Source organism: Python bivittatus, unplaced genomic scaffold (genome assembly GCF_059951505.1).
Source record: "Python bivittatus isolate LINGU-HERP-01145 unplaced genomic scaffold, Pbiv_v1 ctg000160_np1212, whole genome shotgun sequence".
NCBI lineage: Eukaryota > Metazoa > Chordata > Lepidosauria > Squamata > Pythonidae > Python > Python bivittatus.
This window is the reverse complement of record NW_028277076.1, coordinates 1,069,636-1,086,808: the sequence shown is the minus strand read 5'-3', so window position 1 is coordinate 1,086,808 and position 17,173 is coordinate 1,069,636. Positions and strand designations below refer to the sequence as shown.

The 17,173-nt window shown below is 47.4% G+C and overlaps 1 protein-coding gene across 10 annotated transcripts in view; it reads left to right on the top strand.

Annotated features, from left to right (window-relative positions):
* Nucleotides 1-17,173, top strand: part of STRBP (spermatid perinuclear RNA binding protein) — a 53,074-nt gene that overhangs the window by 14,091 nt on the left and 21,810 nt on the right. For 7 of the 10 annotated variants that reach the window (XR_015797274.1, XR_015797275.1, XR_015797273.1 and 4 more), the window contains exons 2-5: nt 9,703-9,880; nt 10,943-11,163; nt 14,912-15,077; nt 16,587-16,731. Coding sequence is in view for 4 of the 10 variants with exons in the window: in XM_088146860.1 (XP_088002986.1) it covers nt 9,878-9,880; nt 10,943-11,163; nt 14,912-15,077; nt 16,587-16,731 (535 nt within the window). In the remaining 6 variants the exon portion in view is untranslated. Of the gene's footprint in view, nt 1-5,158; nt 5,760-5,794; nt 7,407-7,433; nt 8,750-9,702; nt 9,881-10,942; nt 11,164-14,911; nt 15,078-16,586; nt 16,732-17,173 lie in introns of those variants that run through there. The other 3 variants (XR_003084149.2, XR_003084146.2, XR_003084148.2) reach the window with 3 other exon arrangements.

Sequence of the window (17,173 nt, the reverse complement as noted above, 5' to 3'; positions counted from 1 at the left end):
AAGTGTTTGGGGTTTTATCCGGGTCAGCAGATAGGTGTGAGACAGATCTGGGAAGCTTCTGACCTTGAAGGTACCCCCCTCCACAGACAGGAGTGCTGCAGAGAAAAAGTACTTCCCCCTTTAGGACCAGGAGGCCAACATAATCCTACCACAGACTTGCCATTTCCGAGAGTGCCACGCTGGGCCATGCTGGGCCACCAAAGGCTGCCCATCTATCTGAAAGTAATTTGCAGGCTCTCTGTCAGTTCACTGCTGGAAGAAGCAGTGAGAAACCGAACTGCCACGATTTTTATCTTGGTTTTTTAGGAAATCCAAGTGCATCTGTGTTCTTCCATGGGGATGAATGTTCCCATTAGGAAGTATCAGGGCATGAGCGGTTCCCGTACCTAAAACGTTTCCTTTCTCAAGATCTCCAAACATTGCAGGCCTGAAATGGTTTAGGATCTTTGAACGTCCATGATTTGCTATTAGCCATTCTCTTCCCAGGTATATTCCTGCCTTTTTCCAAAAGGCAAGCTTATTTCGTATTTCCTTATTCTTCTCATGAATTTTAAAGGGCTTCAGGTGTGATCTCCCGCATCCGGGGTCGAGGTTCGTCCTTAACATTTTCCCCAGGAGAAGTTTGGACCCTTTGTTGCTCCTGGCCAGAATAGGACCAGCAGTTTTGGTGCAAAGCCACTCTTGAGTGAATGAAAACCAGGTCCGATAGACGCCTCCCCCCGGAAGCACTGAGAAAATCTGCAGGCTACCTTGGGGCAGAAGATGTGCAGAGGTATCTACTGCTCTCTTCCACAAATAGATGTCCTAATTCTTTACATTTTCTGCAAGCAGCCTCGGAAATTCGCTCTCCTTTTACCTTTTCTCCGTACTTCGTTTGGGGGTGTAAAACCTTGGACTCGTTTTCGGTTTCATTCTGGGTCAAATGGCATTTTGTGCAATTCGGAAGCTGCAAGCCGTCCTCCTCGGACGGTTCCCAAAAGCTGGCAGTTAAATTGGAGGAAAAGCATTGCAGAAGAAGGTTCTTCTTTTCTCTACCCACCTGACCGTACCTTCCCTTCCCCCCTCCCGAAAAACCTCCCTCAGCAAACCTAGTTTGGTTCATCAGCAATGGTCCCACAGGAATTATTTCTGGATATGCAAGCATCTTGCAGCATGCAACTATTTTTAGCTCTGCAGTGCGGAGTTTAACACAAGCCTATTGTGTTTTAGGCTTACAGATGTGTTTTATTCTACCTCTGGAAAGGGGCCACAGAAAGGTCCACGGGGGAGCCAGGTTGTGCCTAGCAGTAGGCAAGATATTTGGCATAGAATTGTATTGTTATTGTTAATATTATTATTATCATCATCATCATCATCATCATCTTGGAAATTAGTCTCCTGCTTAGCTAATCCTGCCATCTTGGGTACCCGTTGGGTATTCCTATCACCCCAGCTTTGGTCACGAGCAACACCCTTTTCTTCCTGTTTTGCAAGCGGTAGAGATGGGAAAAAGGTTGGAAAAACTGGATGCAATTTTGGAGTCCTCCTTTGGTGCGGCAAAGAGATGCCAGCTTCACACAGAATGACAGAAAACTTTTCCATGACAAAGCTGTGCGCTGGCTTCTGGGCGGAGGGAAATCAGTGAAATATAATGCAGAATCAGCGTCTCTCGATGAGCAACCTGTCTTGACACATATTTTGGCTGGAGAGGGAGCGCCTGCAGATTATGGGGTGGCAATGAAATCCCAGGCTGGTGTTTCACAAGAAAGTTGCCCGATGTATGGTGGGCCCTCCCCTCCACGTAAACGAGTTCTGCGATTGCAGCCGTAGAAGATGGTGCTCTGATCTTCCCAGCTGTAGAAAGCAATCATTTATTCGCTTACTAGCAGCCCAGTTTTTTCTCCTCTCCTAATTAGAATCTTTATGAACCACTGATGTGCATTTCAATTTACAGTGCGAAAGAAACACCACCCAACAGTGAACAGCATGGCTCATCTCTTTGGAGCAAACCCAAATCTGCATTTTTGCTTCCGAGCAAAAACCATGTTTTGCAAGAATCCCAGCACCAGCGATGACCCGTTCATTGGTCGGTCAACAATTGTCCAGCTTCTCTTCCCCTCTGACCTAGTGGTACAGCTGTAATCATCCAAATATCCAGGCAATAGCTGGTGGGGGCATTGCAAAGAAGTGTTTGTGGAATAAGCTGTTTCGAACAGCTCATATGTTGTGTCAACAACAGTGGCCAAACCCAACATCTTCCTTCTCTGATCTGTGCAGAAACGCTTTGCTAGCCCAAAAAGGAGTTGCTGCTGTAAACAAACAAAAAGAAGACTTGTATGGGTTTCTTACCCCCATGTTTTACCATAGATGGTCCATTGCTTAGATTAATTCTCAGCTTGTACCACGGGGCTGTGCAGCATCTTGCAAACAAGTGATGGAGAACGAGACTTTCCAAAGTGAAAACACTCCAGAGGACAGATGGATATTGAGCCAAGACATTGGAGATTGGAGCAAGGACGTATTCTTAATTCAAGGGCCGCAATTGTGGGGTTTCTTCCTGGCTCATTAAGGCTGGTACCAGACCTTTAAAGCTTCCACCACCACCAGCTGTCTGCCCAGGATTTTAATTCAGGTGGCACTCCTGTGCCAGCGTGGTCCGGTTTTCAAGCAGGAGAGCAGTGTTAGTCTGTAGGAGCAAAACATCAAAAGGAATCTGATAACATCTTTTCCAACGAACACTTTTTATTAAAAGGCAGAATCTTGGGAGCAGCAGCTGAACAGAGTGGCTAAACCGATGGAGGATTTACATACATTTCTCTAGCCACTCTGATGAAGTAAGCTGTAGCTCTCAAAAGTTGACGTCGTGAAATCAAATTTGTTAGCTGGAAAAGCTGCCTCTGGACTCCTCCTGGCTTTGTGGTCTGACTTGGCGACCTTGTCCCGTGTTTTAGAGTCTTTAAAGCGGATTCAGTTGTTTAAAATTTTCGTTTTGGAAGTTTTTTCCTGGTGTATTAAAAAAAAGGGGGGGGGGAGTTTTAAAATCCAGTTTTTTAAAGTTGATTCCAAATCTGAAACAGCAATTTCCTTTCCTGATGTGATGGTCTTGCTCCTCCTGAAGAAGTCGGGGCCTTCCCCTTTCTCTGCTTTCCAGACAGCCCGGTGCGGTCTTCCTTGGCTCCATTAGCTAGTTTAAAGACTGAAGTGGAGAGTCATTAAATGGCAGGGCCAGATTGTCGTTTGCTGCCCCTCTGAGTTTATGCCTTTTCAAGAAGAGATGCAAACATTAAAGAGGAGCCAGGGAGCTCCAAAACACAATTGGCATCAGATGTCAGGTCTAAAGCAGGGCCCAGAAAATACCCCTCTTGCCTTGCCAACTGATCCCCAATACTTCCAAGGGTGCTGGAACATCCTGAGATTGGGTAACGTGTCAAATGCAGTTTACTGATTTAATTTATCTTCCTGCGTGCTCTTTTGTTAAATATTTTAGTGCATCCGGCTAGTCATAGATCTATTCCTGCTTCTTGCTCCTTGAAAATGCACTTAAGAGAGCTTCTTGTGCAGAATATGTACATGCCATCAGCGATATTCCCTTCCCCATGGTTTCCAAAATGTGTTTGTCTAGAGGCACTCTTCAGCCAAAATGATGTTTGTCAAAAGCAAACTCTTTCTTCAACTACTTTATGCTCATTGATTACTGTCTCTAGCCAAAGCTACGTGGAGGTGGGATTTGTTATTACCAGCATTTACATACTGCCTTATAACACAGCTTTTGGCGTCGGGGCAGTTACAGTAAATCCAGTAAAAAAAAAAAAAGGCGGCGCGTTAAAGCCTGAGAGAACAACCCACCCGTAAACTGGTGGCAAGCCATGTTTAGGGTTAACACAGCTAAAAAGCTGGTTTAAAAAGAAATTCCCATTGCACCACCATGCCCAAAGCTTCTGCCCCTTCTTATCTGTGTAAAAGAAGATGCTTCTCCGAGCATTTGCTTAAAAATTTGGAGAGGTATTGTCAAATTGGCTGCGGGGCCCGTTCATCTGACCCAGGAATAAGGCCCCTTTGCTATGGACCAGCTGAACTGTATTCTGTGGCTAGTTTGGGGATTAGATGTGGAGGTAGTTTGTTCTTTTTACTCCTCATATTTTGTATGCGCCCTTTGTTCAGTTCCCCCGGATTTGTTCAGCCCTTGTCCAAGAGCACCCAAAGAAAATACAGGATTTTATTGTCAGCGTTGAGTGCCAAGATGCCCATCGGAGTGACTGTGACCCAGATTCAGTTTCCCCACTGTGACGGATGCTGCTGGAGAGAACTTTGAACAGAGGCCAGAAATTAAAATTACGGTGCGGTAGGAACATGGGGTGCTTCATCATTTTTCATTGGTGCGCATGTACCGTAGGAAAAGCTCCCTGCAAAACGAAGAAAGAAAACATCTGTTTGGCGAGGCGTGGATGAAAAGCAGCATCTTGCTTTTAGCGTTCTCTTTTCTAAACATCTGTGGGGGAAAGGTGGTGGCCCTCTTTTTTCCAAAATGGAGAGGGACCTTCCCCATCACGTCTTGGACCCAGCAGATTCTGAGGGTTGCGGTAGAAAGCCATCTGTCCAGGCAGCCCAAACCTGCTGGGAATGTCTGGCAGAGGACCAGGTCCCTCTCAGTTGCTTCTGTGCTCCATTGTGACACTTCCTGGGATCCAACTCCTGCATGGAAAGAGCGGTCGGTTTGCTTCTGAAGTCTTCCCACTGGGACGTTGAGGTTGCCTGAAACAAGCTGTCTTGATTCTGTTGTGCCACAACAACGTGGAACCTGCATTCCCTCCAAAGGAGATGTTTTCCCTCTTTCTGCTTCGGTTGGCTTCCTCTGTGATCAGGGTCTCAACTTTGGGGAGCTGGTGGACATGTTTGGAAAGCTCCAAACGTTTTGTGGACGTTCCTGCAAAAAGGCAGGCGTGGTCATTCCCAAAACACCAAAGTGCCAGGGGGTCAACTGGGGTGTATATGCTTTGTTATCTCTTGTCATCTCATATTTTATCTTGGGGTGGGTTTTTTTTCTCAGCAGACAGGATAGATGCTTCCAATCACCCATCATTTTTTGTTGTTTTCTGAGGAAACACATAACAGATGCACATTTGGTCACAACAGTGAGGTTGGACCTGGTACCTTGCAGTATTCCAGCTTCCTATTTATTTATTTTTAGTTAAGAAACCCTTAAGAAATTAAAGTTAAGGGGTCAGGAAGTTGACCAGATGCTAAAAGAAGTATCTGTGGGCTCCATCTTGGACCTCAAGACTGCCATGTTGGAAACCCCTTTGGACAGAGGAATGACTCAGAAGCCCAAGTTGAGCACACCTCAAGCCCAAAGGTGTAGTCTGGGGATCCAAAACTGCTGAAGCAGAAACTGCTTCCCCAGAGTTTCTAAAGTGTCAGCTACACCCAACCATGGTTTTCCAACTGCTTGTGTTTTATTGAGCTGTATTACAGCACTGTTAATTGGTTGGCCAAGTTAGTTGATGTGTCACTTGCGAAGGGGTGGATTGAATGATGCAAGGATGAGGAACACAGCTATTATGAAGTGAGGTCACTGGAAATAAGGAGTTGACCAAGGCTGTCTCAGTATGCCCTTCAATTGCTACGGGAGACGGTGATGGCCTGGAATGCTTCTCTTATTCCATGGATATATTTAGCCCAGGAATGTCAGACTCAAGCTGAGCTTTCCCGGGTCCGCTGCTATCCAACCTCGTCCTGTGGGAGCAGGCTTTGGACCAGCCACTAAGAGCGCCGATCCACAGGTATTGCAGCCATTTAAGATAGCCAGCGACCATGAGTAGGAATTGTACACTGAGTCGCAAGTTGTGCAACGAGCAGAGGCAGAACCACGAGACGGTCCAAAGTTCAGCTAGAGAAACAGGAGAGAAGCAAAACAGCCATGCTAGGCTGGGAGGGAGACGCATAGTCCGAGGCCGGTCCTGGGCTGCCCTGATGTGGCGAAACCGTTGCGGCCCAGTTTTGATACCACTGCCTCTGGAGCATCCCCTTGGCTGGAAGGCGACTCCAGATGGCCTGATTTGGGTCCCGTCTTTCCACTGTGGACTCGAAGAAGAGTTTGTTGTGAAGTGGAAAAAGCTTTCTTCAGGCGCCTCTGATTCAAAAACGTTTGCTCAAACAGGTTCAAAAGCAGATTTCTAAGTGCCTTTTTCATTTGTCTTCCTTTCTGTTGGGAAGAAAGGCCGGTTGAGCAGGCTTGGAACAGCAGTTCTCGTCAGACAGGTCCACCTTGCTGCTTAAAAGCTTTTCATCTCTGAAATTAATTGGAAGGCATTCCTGTGATTAGATAGAGGTTGTTCTGGGTTTTTAGAAGAGGCCTCTTAGTGCCTGCAGCATTCAGAACCTTCAGCAGAGGTATGTTTGAACTTGAGAAGGCCAACGGGTGGGTCTGTCCTCCTGTGAAATTGGGTAAGGCACCTGAAAGTCCACCATGTGTGGTCCTCTGGCAGGAAGCTTCCAAGGCTGCTTTTTGTATGTTTGCTTATTCATTTAATTTGTCAAATGGTTGGTAGGTAGGTAGGTAGGTAGGTAGACAGACAGACAGACAGACAGACAGACAGACAGACAATCTCCCCCACTTTTCCTCTAGGACTCAAGGTGGCAGATAAAATCTTGTTTTCCCCCTGTGAGGTACAATGGGCTTGAGGAGACTGACCAGTCTCAGTGAGCTTCCACATCTGAAGACAGATTTGAACGCGGGTTCTTCTCATTCCTAGTCCAATACCTTGACCGCTGATTTGAAAATCCAGGAAAACAATTAACATGAACTTTTTCCATTTCATTGACTTTTCTGGAGGCATTTCTGAGTAAGAGCAGGATAAACAGGAAGATTTGAGAGTTGACATTGCCATTGCTGAGGTGAAGAAGGGAATGTAACTGAAAATAATTGTTCGGTCCAGTCATTTTGTGGATAGAAAAGTTCTTGGTGGCTCCCTTGTTACAAGGAGTGCTTCAGCCTAACTAGAACTGAATCTGGTCTGAACTTAAATGGAAACTTTCCCAACATATCCCTCAAATAACTTTATTCCTCTAAAACATAAACACTTGAGTGTTGTATTACCAATCAACCCTTTAGTCAAATATTTCCCAATGTAATGTTTGCATTTCGGAATTTTGTGTTGGAAAATGTGTCTATCTCCAAATAGAGTATGATCTAATTGAACAAGCTTATTTAATTTTTCTAGATAGTACACAAAGCAAAGGGGAAAAAAATGTAATCCATGCCAGTTTAATGTTAGCAGATCATTTTAAAAAGCGATTCAACCTATTTCATCTGCATGGAAATCATGTAATGTATCTGCCTCTCCATTTCAACAGATTTTAACTGTCTTACTGAAGTGATTGTGGTGTTTCTGGTTTCCCCCCGGTCACTCATCATTACCGCAAAGCAGGTAATGATTTTGACTGTAAGAAAGTCTAGTATTTTTTATTAAATACCTAAAGCAGAGTTTATCAGGCTAGATGGTGAGCAGAAGTCCTCAGTTGGGTCATTATATCTCAGTGCAAGATTAGTTTGCCCTTAAGTCCCTGGTCAAGAAAACCTGTCCTAGTTGAGCCCACCCATCAATCTAAGCTTTTGAATGCCTGCTTTGGACTTGGCTTCAGGTTGTCTGTGAAGCCAGCTCCTATGGTGGGTATACTATGGTACATGGCTCTGTGTGTTGGATGCGCCTGGCCAATGATGGGTCATTCAGCAAATTGTGGTTAAACTCACGCTGGTTTAGTGCAAATCTGTACTCAGCTGTTGTTCTGTGGCTGGTTCTTCAGACCCAGGAGATCCCAGGAGAATTTCCCCCCAAGTTGCTGCTTGTCATTTCCTGTCGTGTCTATCTTGGCCAGGTTGTGATGTTGGCAGCTCTTGGTCAGTGAGAGCCTTTGCGCTGCGAAGGAATCTATGCCTTTCTCCATCTTTTTAATTTTAATTTAATCTATTTAATGCAAGTCCATGTATGAGATGCCATACGCTAAATGAAATAAATCCGTCTCTGAAGTCCAAGGTGTTTCTCTGGAGGCAATGTTTCTGACCATCCCAAAGCTTCTTTTCATATCATTTTAGTATACGTGCCCAGAAAAGTGTATTGGGTTCAAGCCCTTGCCTGCCAAATGCATTGTGCTTGGTACCTCTGGGTTTTCCTTCTTAATTGGAGTACAAGCTTGGTGGGATGTGTCCTTAGCTTGTGGGTCTGTCTGTCTCTTTCCATGGAGCACGAGGGCGTAATTATTCTCCATTGCATCTGGCCAGCATTTGCCTCCCTCTTCCTGACCTGCATTTTTGGCCAAACCAAAGTTTAACCTCTCAACAAAAGAAGGGGCAGTTTGACAGACGGGGTATAGACACGTTAGGGTTTTGTACTAGGGCTGCCTAGCCAAAAAGTGAGATGGTGGTAGGCAATTTTCTGGGACTCTCCCCCTAATCTTCAACAGCTTTCTCCTAAAAAATCATGGATTGCCAACTGGTAGGGAATTCCACAGTTGGGATGGGTTTACAGAGGTGTGATGACGTGGTTGTCAAGAGAGCAGCTCCATGCATGCGAGTTTTCCATAAACACTGGAGAAATGTTTCCTGCATTGAATAAAAGGCCTTACATCTCCCGCCCTTCCATGTGAATGCACGGGAGATGAAGAATATGATTAATAAATGACATAAAGTATTACCACGCGTGTCAAAGCGGGAGGCTGTGTTGGCTGCAATAACACAACTCCAAAATCAGCGTCATCATTACGTTCTCCCCAGGTAATTTCTTAGGAAGAACATAATTTTTCTTACTTTTATTTTATTGCTCTGCTCTTTTTACGGCATGCTTTTTTTCTGTGAACCAGCCTGAGTCTTTACGGCTGGCGGAAATCAAAGTTATGCCGGCAGTACTTCAGGCAAGCCAAAATCAGGAGAGGAGTGGATGTTCCCCCCTTTCTGAAAACTCTAAGTAATGCAACAGGAGCTTGGTTATCCAACTATATATCTGCAACTTTTAATTTAATAATAATAATGTATTAAATTATTTCCGAGTACACCCATATTTGGGGCTCGTTTTCTGCCAATTTTAGGGTTGCTCCTAACTATCCGTGGAAGTGTTGAAAAGTGAGGAGGCTGAGATCATTTTGGAGGGCCGTTCCGGATGTTTAAGGAATTTAAGGGGTGCCTTGGGGACCTGCAAAGCTTTGGGTTCCCATCTGGGCCTTTAACCCTCCCCGCCACCCCCAAATGCTGGTGGGTCCCTGTGGCCCTTGAAAGCACCACCTTCACCTTGGAAACCCAATCCTGAACTAGGTTGCACGTAAGAGTTAAACCTTGCTGCGATTATTTTGTGGATTTCCTCTTTGAAAATTAATGTGTTACTGATTGTTGACACAAAAATTGGTCAGGTATTTAAGAATGGCATGAACGATTCCTTCTTTCCTCAGTGCTGGGTCCGTTGATTTTAGGCAGCAGGTGGTGGGGGAGAAGAGGAATCTGGTGAAAAATGCACGGTAGCGGGAGAGAAGGCAGTCTTGGGCAGTTTGAGCTAAGAAGCGGCCAGTTGCCGACCCCTTCGGAGACGTTTCTGCCTTCGACAGGAAATATGCAGCCTCCCTCTCCTGCCAGAGCTGCAGCCCTCTCCCCTGGAAACGCCACTGTCCAGATGGCTTCTCGCCGCTTCCACCTGTTCCGTTGCTGAATGTCTCCCCTGTTCTCTCTGTGCTTCGCAGGTGCGTGGTGGAATCTGACTCCAGGAGCGACACACCTGGGTGACCCTCTGAGCCGTGACAAGACTGAGAGGCTTATGTGGAGTTGCTGGTTGAAGTATCAGTGCCTAGCCAAGATACCCAGGAGGAGGGAAAAGGAGAAAAGGGAAGAGCAGCAGAGGTGAAATCTACTGTCGCCATGGTATGTCCTGGGGGTTGGCGGGGGCAGGAGGCCGTCGCTTGAAACCAGGGTGGAGCGTGCTGGATTCTCTCCTAGCCCAGTAACCAGCTCGCTAAAACAGCTAGCCCAGAGCTTGCAGAACGGTGCTGCGTTAAAGACTGGCACCGCTCTTAAGCTGTGAAAAACAGACCTTGATTTATAGCCGGGACATTGTAGAAACCCCAGTGTGGAGGCTGCATCGCATGAATTATTAAGTGCAGATGCGGAGGATGTGCATAAATAACCTTTTCTAATAAAAGTGACATTTGAGAGCTGTAACTCTGAACTGATGGGGTCCGCCCGGGTGCCTGCCCTCTTCCCCGAGGTTCTCCGAGAGGAGGTCATGGCTGTGATTTGGAGGGGATTTCTTTCTCTCCCTTGTTGTATGTATCCGTCCAGCCACCCTGGGCACGATGCTTACTCCTTCTGTAGTCTTCTTTGATGGTAGAGGGCACAGAAGGGGCTCTGCAGTTTCTTCCCAAAGCGGCTGAAGAGATGGGCGGCTTTGGGCACACCATTGATTCAGTCCTGCCAGCCAAGAAAATCAAACTCTGGGTCTTCCAGATGTTATCGTTCAGAGGAGTTGGGGCAGGAGGCACGAGTGTTTCCTCCCAGTTCTAGTGAACTGAGCCCCAAACAGTTTGGGGTACATCAGGGTAGCATTTCTCATCCCTCTGGGTTCCTCTTCCTCTGGAGGGGGGAGAGGTGGTGAGTAACTTAGCCCTCCTTCTCCTGAGGACCAGTCAAAGTGAAGCACTTCCTTATTTCTTTCTGCTGGGAGGAAATTCGATGAAAACCAAGTGGTTTTGTATCCTGCTCACCTGAAGGACTCTTCTGGACCAACCATGGTTAGCCAAATGCCCATCAGCAGCTCTTTGCTGCTTCCAGCCTTGTTTATGCTGGGATAAGCTGGCTCTGAACATGAGGGTTCTGTGGAGTTATCATGACTGTGTCATGATAGATCCTGCCATCTGTCCTAATTAGTTTCTCTATAATCTCTGGGAAGCCCGCCTTGACCCTGGTTCCTTCTGCCCCTCTCTACAGAGATCAATCCGATCGTTTGCTAACGATGACCGGCACGTGATGATGAAACATTCAACTATTTATCCGTCTCCAGAGGAACTTGAAGCTGTCCAGAACATGGTTTCCACGGTCGAGTGTGCTCTTAAGCAGGTCTCCGATTGGATGGACGAGACAAGCAAGTCCACTCGGGTGGAGAGCAGCTCGGAGGACAAAGAGGAACTGGCAGACGCCCGGAGCAGCAAGTGAGTGGCTGAAACTTGGGGTGCACGGAATCCCCCAAAGCCGGCCTCTTCTCCTTTTCTGGGAGAGTGTTAGCCTTTATATTGGCAGTTGGCAGGCTTCAGTGCCATCGGACCCACTTTATATTTTTGCTACCATCTAGTGCTGGGGGAAAAATTTACTCCATGCCCACCTCAGTAGGTGATCTGCTTGGACTTGAAGGGAAGTTGGTATGGGAACTCCCCTGGGGATCTAGGCAATCAAACTTCATTGCAGTCGTCAACCAGCAAGGACTGGGAAGTCCTTTTCCTGGCAGAAGACAGGGCCTCACCACTTCTCCCCGGTGGCCAGGAAAGCAACGGGTTGGGTTTGAGTAATCAGCAAGGAAGTTTCTCCTTGTAGTCCCTTCTGCAGTCTTGAGATCTTCCCAGCCTGAATTTGTGGAGGGAGAGGAGCCGAGCCACCCCATCTCCCAGGATTGGGGAAAGAAGAGGGTTGGCAGGGCAGGGCTTTCAGAGAGGGGCATTGCCCCATGCATTCTGAGGACGCGGAGCATCTGTCAAGAGGGCCTTGTGCAGCTGTCAGCCGAGGAGTCGCCGGGGTTAAATAAGGCGAGAGACACAGGCCGAGAGGGAGCCGGGTGAGGGAGGGCCACGGAGTAGCATTTGTTGCTCAGCTCCAAGCGAGTGCAGCTCAACGCTATAATTCAACGTGGCTCTGGGGGCCTCCGCTAGGGTAGTGGTGGCCGAGGGGCTGAACATCTCTGCCTGGTTCAGCTAGGACAAGTAGCCCTACCAGGGAGGAAGCCACACGTGGACCTCTTTGGGGTCTGCATCTGCTCTCTGTGAGCGGACAGGCGGCCGCCTTTGCGTTCTCACCCTGGTCAGTTGGAAACCGCTGGAGCAGGTGCCCCACTCTTTTTTTCCTGGCTTCCGTTGTTTGAGAAGCCCATAGATGGGGAAGGAGGCTGGACGGAACTCCGGTGTAAAGCCATTGATGCGTGCCTAAACAAATAGTAGAGAGAGAGAAGGTCAGTTGGGCAAAACAAATCATCTATGCTTAAGATTGATTTGCTAATGGCTGTCCGAGGGGTCTCAGAGCACCGATTTGCTGCCTCTCCCCCCCGCCCCCCCTTCTGTTTGACTTGTAATTAATGGTGCTGATGTAACATCGTCAAAACGAGGCTGGGCATCAGGGCTGGAAAACGCGTTTCCCCCCTTGCTGGTCTGAAGCGTTTGCCTGGCGTTTGTCCAGGGAAACCCTGCAGGATCTGCAGTCGTATCAATAACTGCGGTTGCAGCGATGCAAGGCTGGGTCTCTCTCTGCGCATTAGCAGCATTGCAGCCCGGGAACAACATCCTCTTATGTTCCTTGGGAAACTCCTCTGAAAGTTGTGCAGTTGGAGGGGAAAAAAGAGAGAGAGCAGTAATGCTTTCAAATCACTTTCAGAAGTACCACAAGAGTGAAGGAACTTGTAGAATTTCCTTGCACTCTAGTGTGTATTTAATTATTAAAATGCCATCCGATCCAGAGATTCCTCTTTGCCCAGGCTGTCTGAGCAAAGGAGTGGGGACAGATTTTTTAGGTTGATGTGGATCGATCTCTCTCTCTCTCTCTCTCTCTCTCCCCACACGCCCCCATGGGTTTGGTCTCTTGGGAATCCTGATTCCTTGCCTTTGGGGGAGGAAATCTCTCTCAGAGATGCCCAACACTCTTAATCTAGCTATTGAATTAGCCCCTCTTGTGACTTCAGGCAGTACAGTGAATCAGAAGCTAAGCAAACAGGGTGAGCTCGCAACTGCACGGTAAGGTTACGGAGACAGACACCCCCCCAAAGGATCGTATTAATCGAGTTTCCTGCATTCTGCAATGTGTCTGCTACGTCTCTGTGCTGTGTATGGAGCACTATTTCATGTTGGACAGGTTTGATTGATTGGTTACGTGCCTTCAAGTCATTGTCAACTCTTAGCGACCACATAGATAGATTTTCTCCATGACTATGTGGTCCTTCAGGTCTTCCAACGGTGCCCCCATCGCCACCATAACTGGGTCCATCCACCTTGCTGCTGGTCATCCTCTTCTTCTCTTTCCTTCCACCTTTCCCAGCACTGGAACCCTCTCCAGAGAGTTTGGTCTTCCGGTAGAAGGGAATTCATTTTCTCTTAGAATTCATAGAGTTCTCATAGGATTCAAGCAAATTCATGTTCTCTTGAAAGCTCATAGAAGAGAATTCAAGAGAATTCAGTTCCAGTGGAAGAGAATATTCTATCAACCCCCCACTACAGTGCCTCCAGAAAACCAAAGACCTAAAAATAGAAGAAGATGAAATTATGGTTTCATTCGATGTCGCAGCACTCTTTACGTCCATAGATCCAGAACTAGTGAAAAACCCATGGCGGCTGTACTCCGCAACTCACCCAGCCTAGCCAAATACACTAAGATTGAAACACCCAGAATCACGGATCTCGTCAATCTCTGCCTGACTTTCAGTTTGAGGGACAAATATACCAACAAATCAGAGGAACACCCATGGGATCACCACTCTTAGGACTCATAGCGGAGAGATGTATGAGATCAGGGGCTAATGAGGAGATCTCTCTGGTGTTTGGGGAGGGTTGAAGCGGCACAAGTAATGTAAATCCATGCGTATTTTAGCACAACATTTAATAGATGTTAACAGGAGGTTGGGAAGGAAGAGCAAAAATGAACGTGGGGGCAAAAGTTGAGCTGGTTGGTTGTTGATTGAACTTGCAGTCTCTCTCCTGAGTTGCACCAAGGTTGGGTTTTTTTACCTCCTCCTCTTGTCAGGGAATGAGTGAAGTCGTGATTACATTTTTAACAGCTGCCTGCTGGTGCAAACTCCAGGAGCCTGTTTTTTCCTGGTTCCCTATGCTGGAATTTTTCACAGGAGCTCGTGCTAAATTTAGGGTGCTGTTTTCTCTGGTGTCTGCATCGATGGGTGGGTAAACGCCTTTGTCCAGATGTTCCCCAAAGGGAGCAGGTTGGCTGTAGGAAAGCTTGCGTGGAAACCCGGTGGTGGTGATGCTGCTCTGCCTCTTGGGCTCTAACATTTTTTTTCTTCCCCGTGCTGCCAGCCGTGCCACAGCTCTCCCTGTCTACTCCCCACATTTAAAAAAAGAGAGAGCGAACACGTTATGCATTAAGCTCCTGCAGTGAGTAGAGGTCTGTTCCCCCCTACCCTCCTTGCAAGCTTCTCTTGCCCCAAGGAGCACAAGAAAAATACATATCCCAGATTCTCTGGAGCAGAAAATGTACGGTGATTAGAAGAAGGATGGCTCTGGGCCTTAAAAGCAAAATATATGGGTGGTAAAGCCCCATGACACGGCCGATTATGTTTGCCAGCTGTGCAGCGTCTCTACACAAACGTGCGGGTTTTCGGAGGCAGCAGCTGTTTAGCTGGAGAGGCTACTCCGCGTAAGGCCTTCTGTCGTCTTCTGCTTGCCCTTCGGCTGTGCGAGGGCGAGCCCAACCGTCTGCCCAGCGTTGTCCAAAATCTGAGCCAACCGTCGCTGAAACCGTTGACACAAGTCTTGGTGTGAGTTGTGTTAAACTCTGGAAGCGAGCGCAGCTGTTCTAATGAGTTAACAGCCTGGCCTTCGCATTCCTGCATGCTGGAAAGCATCTTTTTGGAATGGAATCCGAGGCACTGCACATCCCTTGTAACATGTTCTTCATGTAGGAGAGTAAAGCAGAGGCGTGCATGTACAAACTGCTAATAATAATAATAATCAAATTTTTCTCCCCCCCCAGGGACCAAGGTGGCCGGATCTTGTGTGGAGTAATGAGGATTGGTTTGGTGGCCAAAGGCTTGTTGATAAAAGACGATATGGACTTGGAACTGGTCCTCATGTGCAAAGAAAAGCCCACAGAGACGCTGTTATCCCTCGTCAAAGACAATCTTCCTGTCCAAATCCAGGTCAGCAAAACTGAGAAAGCCCATGTTTGTAATTAATATCTGGGTCCTGCTGCTCCCTGCTTTGTTATTGGTGTCATCCTGGGCAGAGAAGAAAATATTTCCCAGTATTTTTTTTTCTTTCCCAAGGAAAAATGGGAACAGTTTAAAAATGCATCATTTGTTCTCGGTAATGCAGGTTACTCTCCAGAGAAGGTGAGAGGGAACGGTGCAAATCCCTTGCTTCTATCCGCTTTTTTTCTTCTGCCAGTTGTTTTGAAGCATATTTTTCTTGGCAAGATGCCCTTTCTGAGCCAAGCAAGGGAGGGGGGTGCCCACTAACTCAAAAATGCCCTCCAAAAAGCCTGGGCCAGCCAGGAAATACTTTAATGGTGCTCCTTCCAGCTCAAATGCAGAGAGCGTCTCCCAACACTGTGCCCGTAGACGAAATCTACTTGGTGGTGTCCGGTATCCCCTAAGCTGGTAGCTAAACCTCAGAATGTGATTCTCTCGTATACATTTTCAGAATTCTAAATCCTAATGATTATTACTGTCTGCTCACTTTAGGGCAGCTTATAAAATAAAATAAATAAGCCGCTGTAGAAATAATTAGGAGAGACACTTCGTTTGGAATAAATACTAATAAAATTGGTTAGCACTAGTAAGCATAACTGAGAGAGAAGCTTTATTTTTATTGGAAGAGCCACTGGAATTGCACTGCAGAAGACTGGAAATGATCTTTCCTGCAGTAGTGTTAGTTCAATATAGCAATAGTCTAAAAAAAATATGACATTTGTTTGCAATGAAATTGTTTAATTCAGTGAAAACAAACCCTTCCCAGTTGGACGATTGTATGAATCGGGAAAAGCCGGCGTGAGTATAAAATGGGATGCTTTGGTTATGATGTTTGGGGAGGGCTCATAGCGTAGAGATTTTGAGAATTCCCCCCCTTTGTTGTTGTCGTTGAATAATATAAGGAAAGTGAAGTCAGTGGCTGTTTCAGCTCCTCTTTAGCCTCTCAGAGAGCGGGATTTGCTCCAGCAACGTGGAACCCAGTTGCGCTTTTGCCTCCTGCCTTCCAGCTGACCGTGGATCTCGAGGCCGTGGGTCATCTTAGCAGTCTTGATGGGCTGCCTGCAGGCCAGCGATAAAAGCCCTTGCAGGAGGCTATTCGAGCAGTCTCCAGGGAACGGGAATGTACCTGCATTGCAGTCATTCTTAGCTAACTTCTCCTTTTTTCACACAGTTTCCCTGACAATTCTTGGCTGCTCCAGAAACCCTCTGCCAGCGTTTCTAGCAGGGCGTAAACGACAAAAACCACCGTTTGGTCCCCCAGAAGAAGACTCAGAGGATCGCTTTGCCGCCGCTGCGGTTGTTTAAATGTCCCGTTTACCTTCTGCAGTCGCAGTTTCTGCAAAACGATCTGTTAGTTAAGTGCATCCATGCACTTTCCCCGGTCAGCAGAGGCAAGAGCCGTGCTGGGCTCCGGCTTTCCGCCAGTGGCTTGACCGAGCCATTTCTGAACTGTTTCAGAAACTCACAGAAGAGAAGTACCACATAGAACATCATCCCGGGGAAGCTGCCATCGTGATCCGAAGCACGACGGGGCTCCCGCTAACCCTCAAGGTGACCCTAACCTCCCCGCTAATCCGGGATGAAGCCGAGAAGAAGGATGGAGGTAAAGAGAGCAGTTGGAAGAGGGGGCTGGTCTTGGAGGGGACTCACTCGGAGAGGGTGCGCAGCGGCTAGCCTCCCCCGGGTTACCCTACTCAGCGGTAGACCCAGAGCAGAGCCAAGGGGCGGAGAATTCCCTGTTCACCAAAGGGACCACTTAAATCTCTAGAAGTGTAGAAATTTGTAACCGGCTCCCGGGACCCCGACGGATCCCAAAGGGCTTGCAGGATTTGAGCTGGCGCGGATTTGCAGCAAGCATTCCTTGCACGGGCCCAGATCCTTCCCTAGATCAGGAGGACTCTTTCTTCCAGCCTACAAACTATGCGGGATTGTAAGGATTGTTTCCTCATAGCCCCATAGCGGGCTGATAAGCTTTGGGGTGATGCTATGATGGCATTTGCTGAGGGGCGATGGATGCCGGAGTTTCATGGGGATGCTACAGCGGC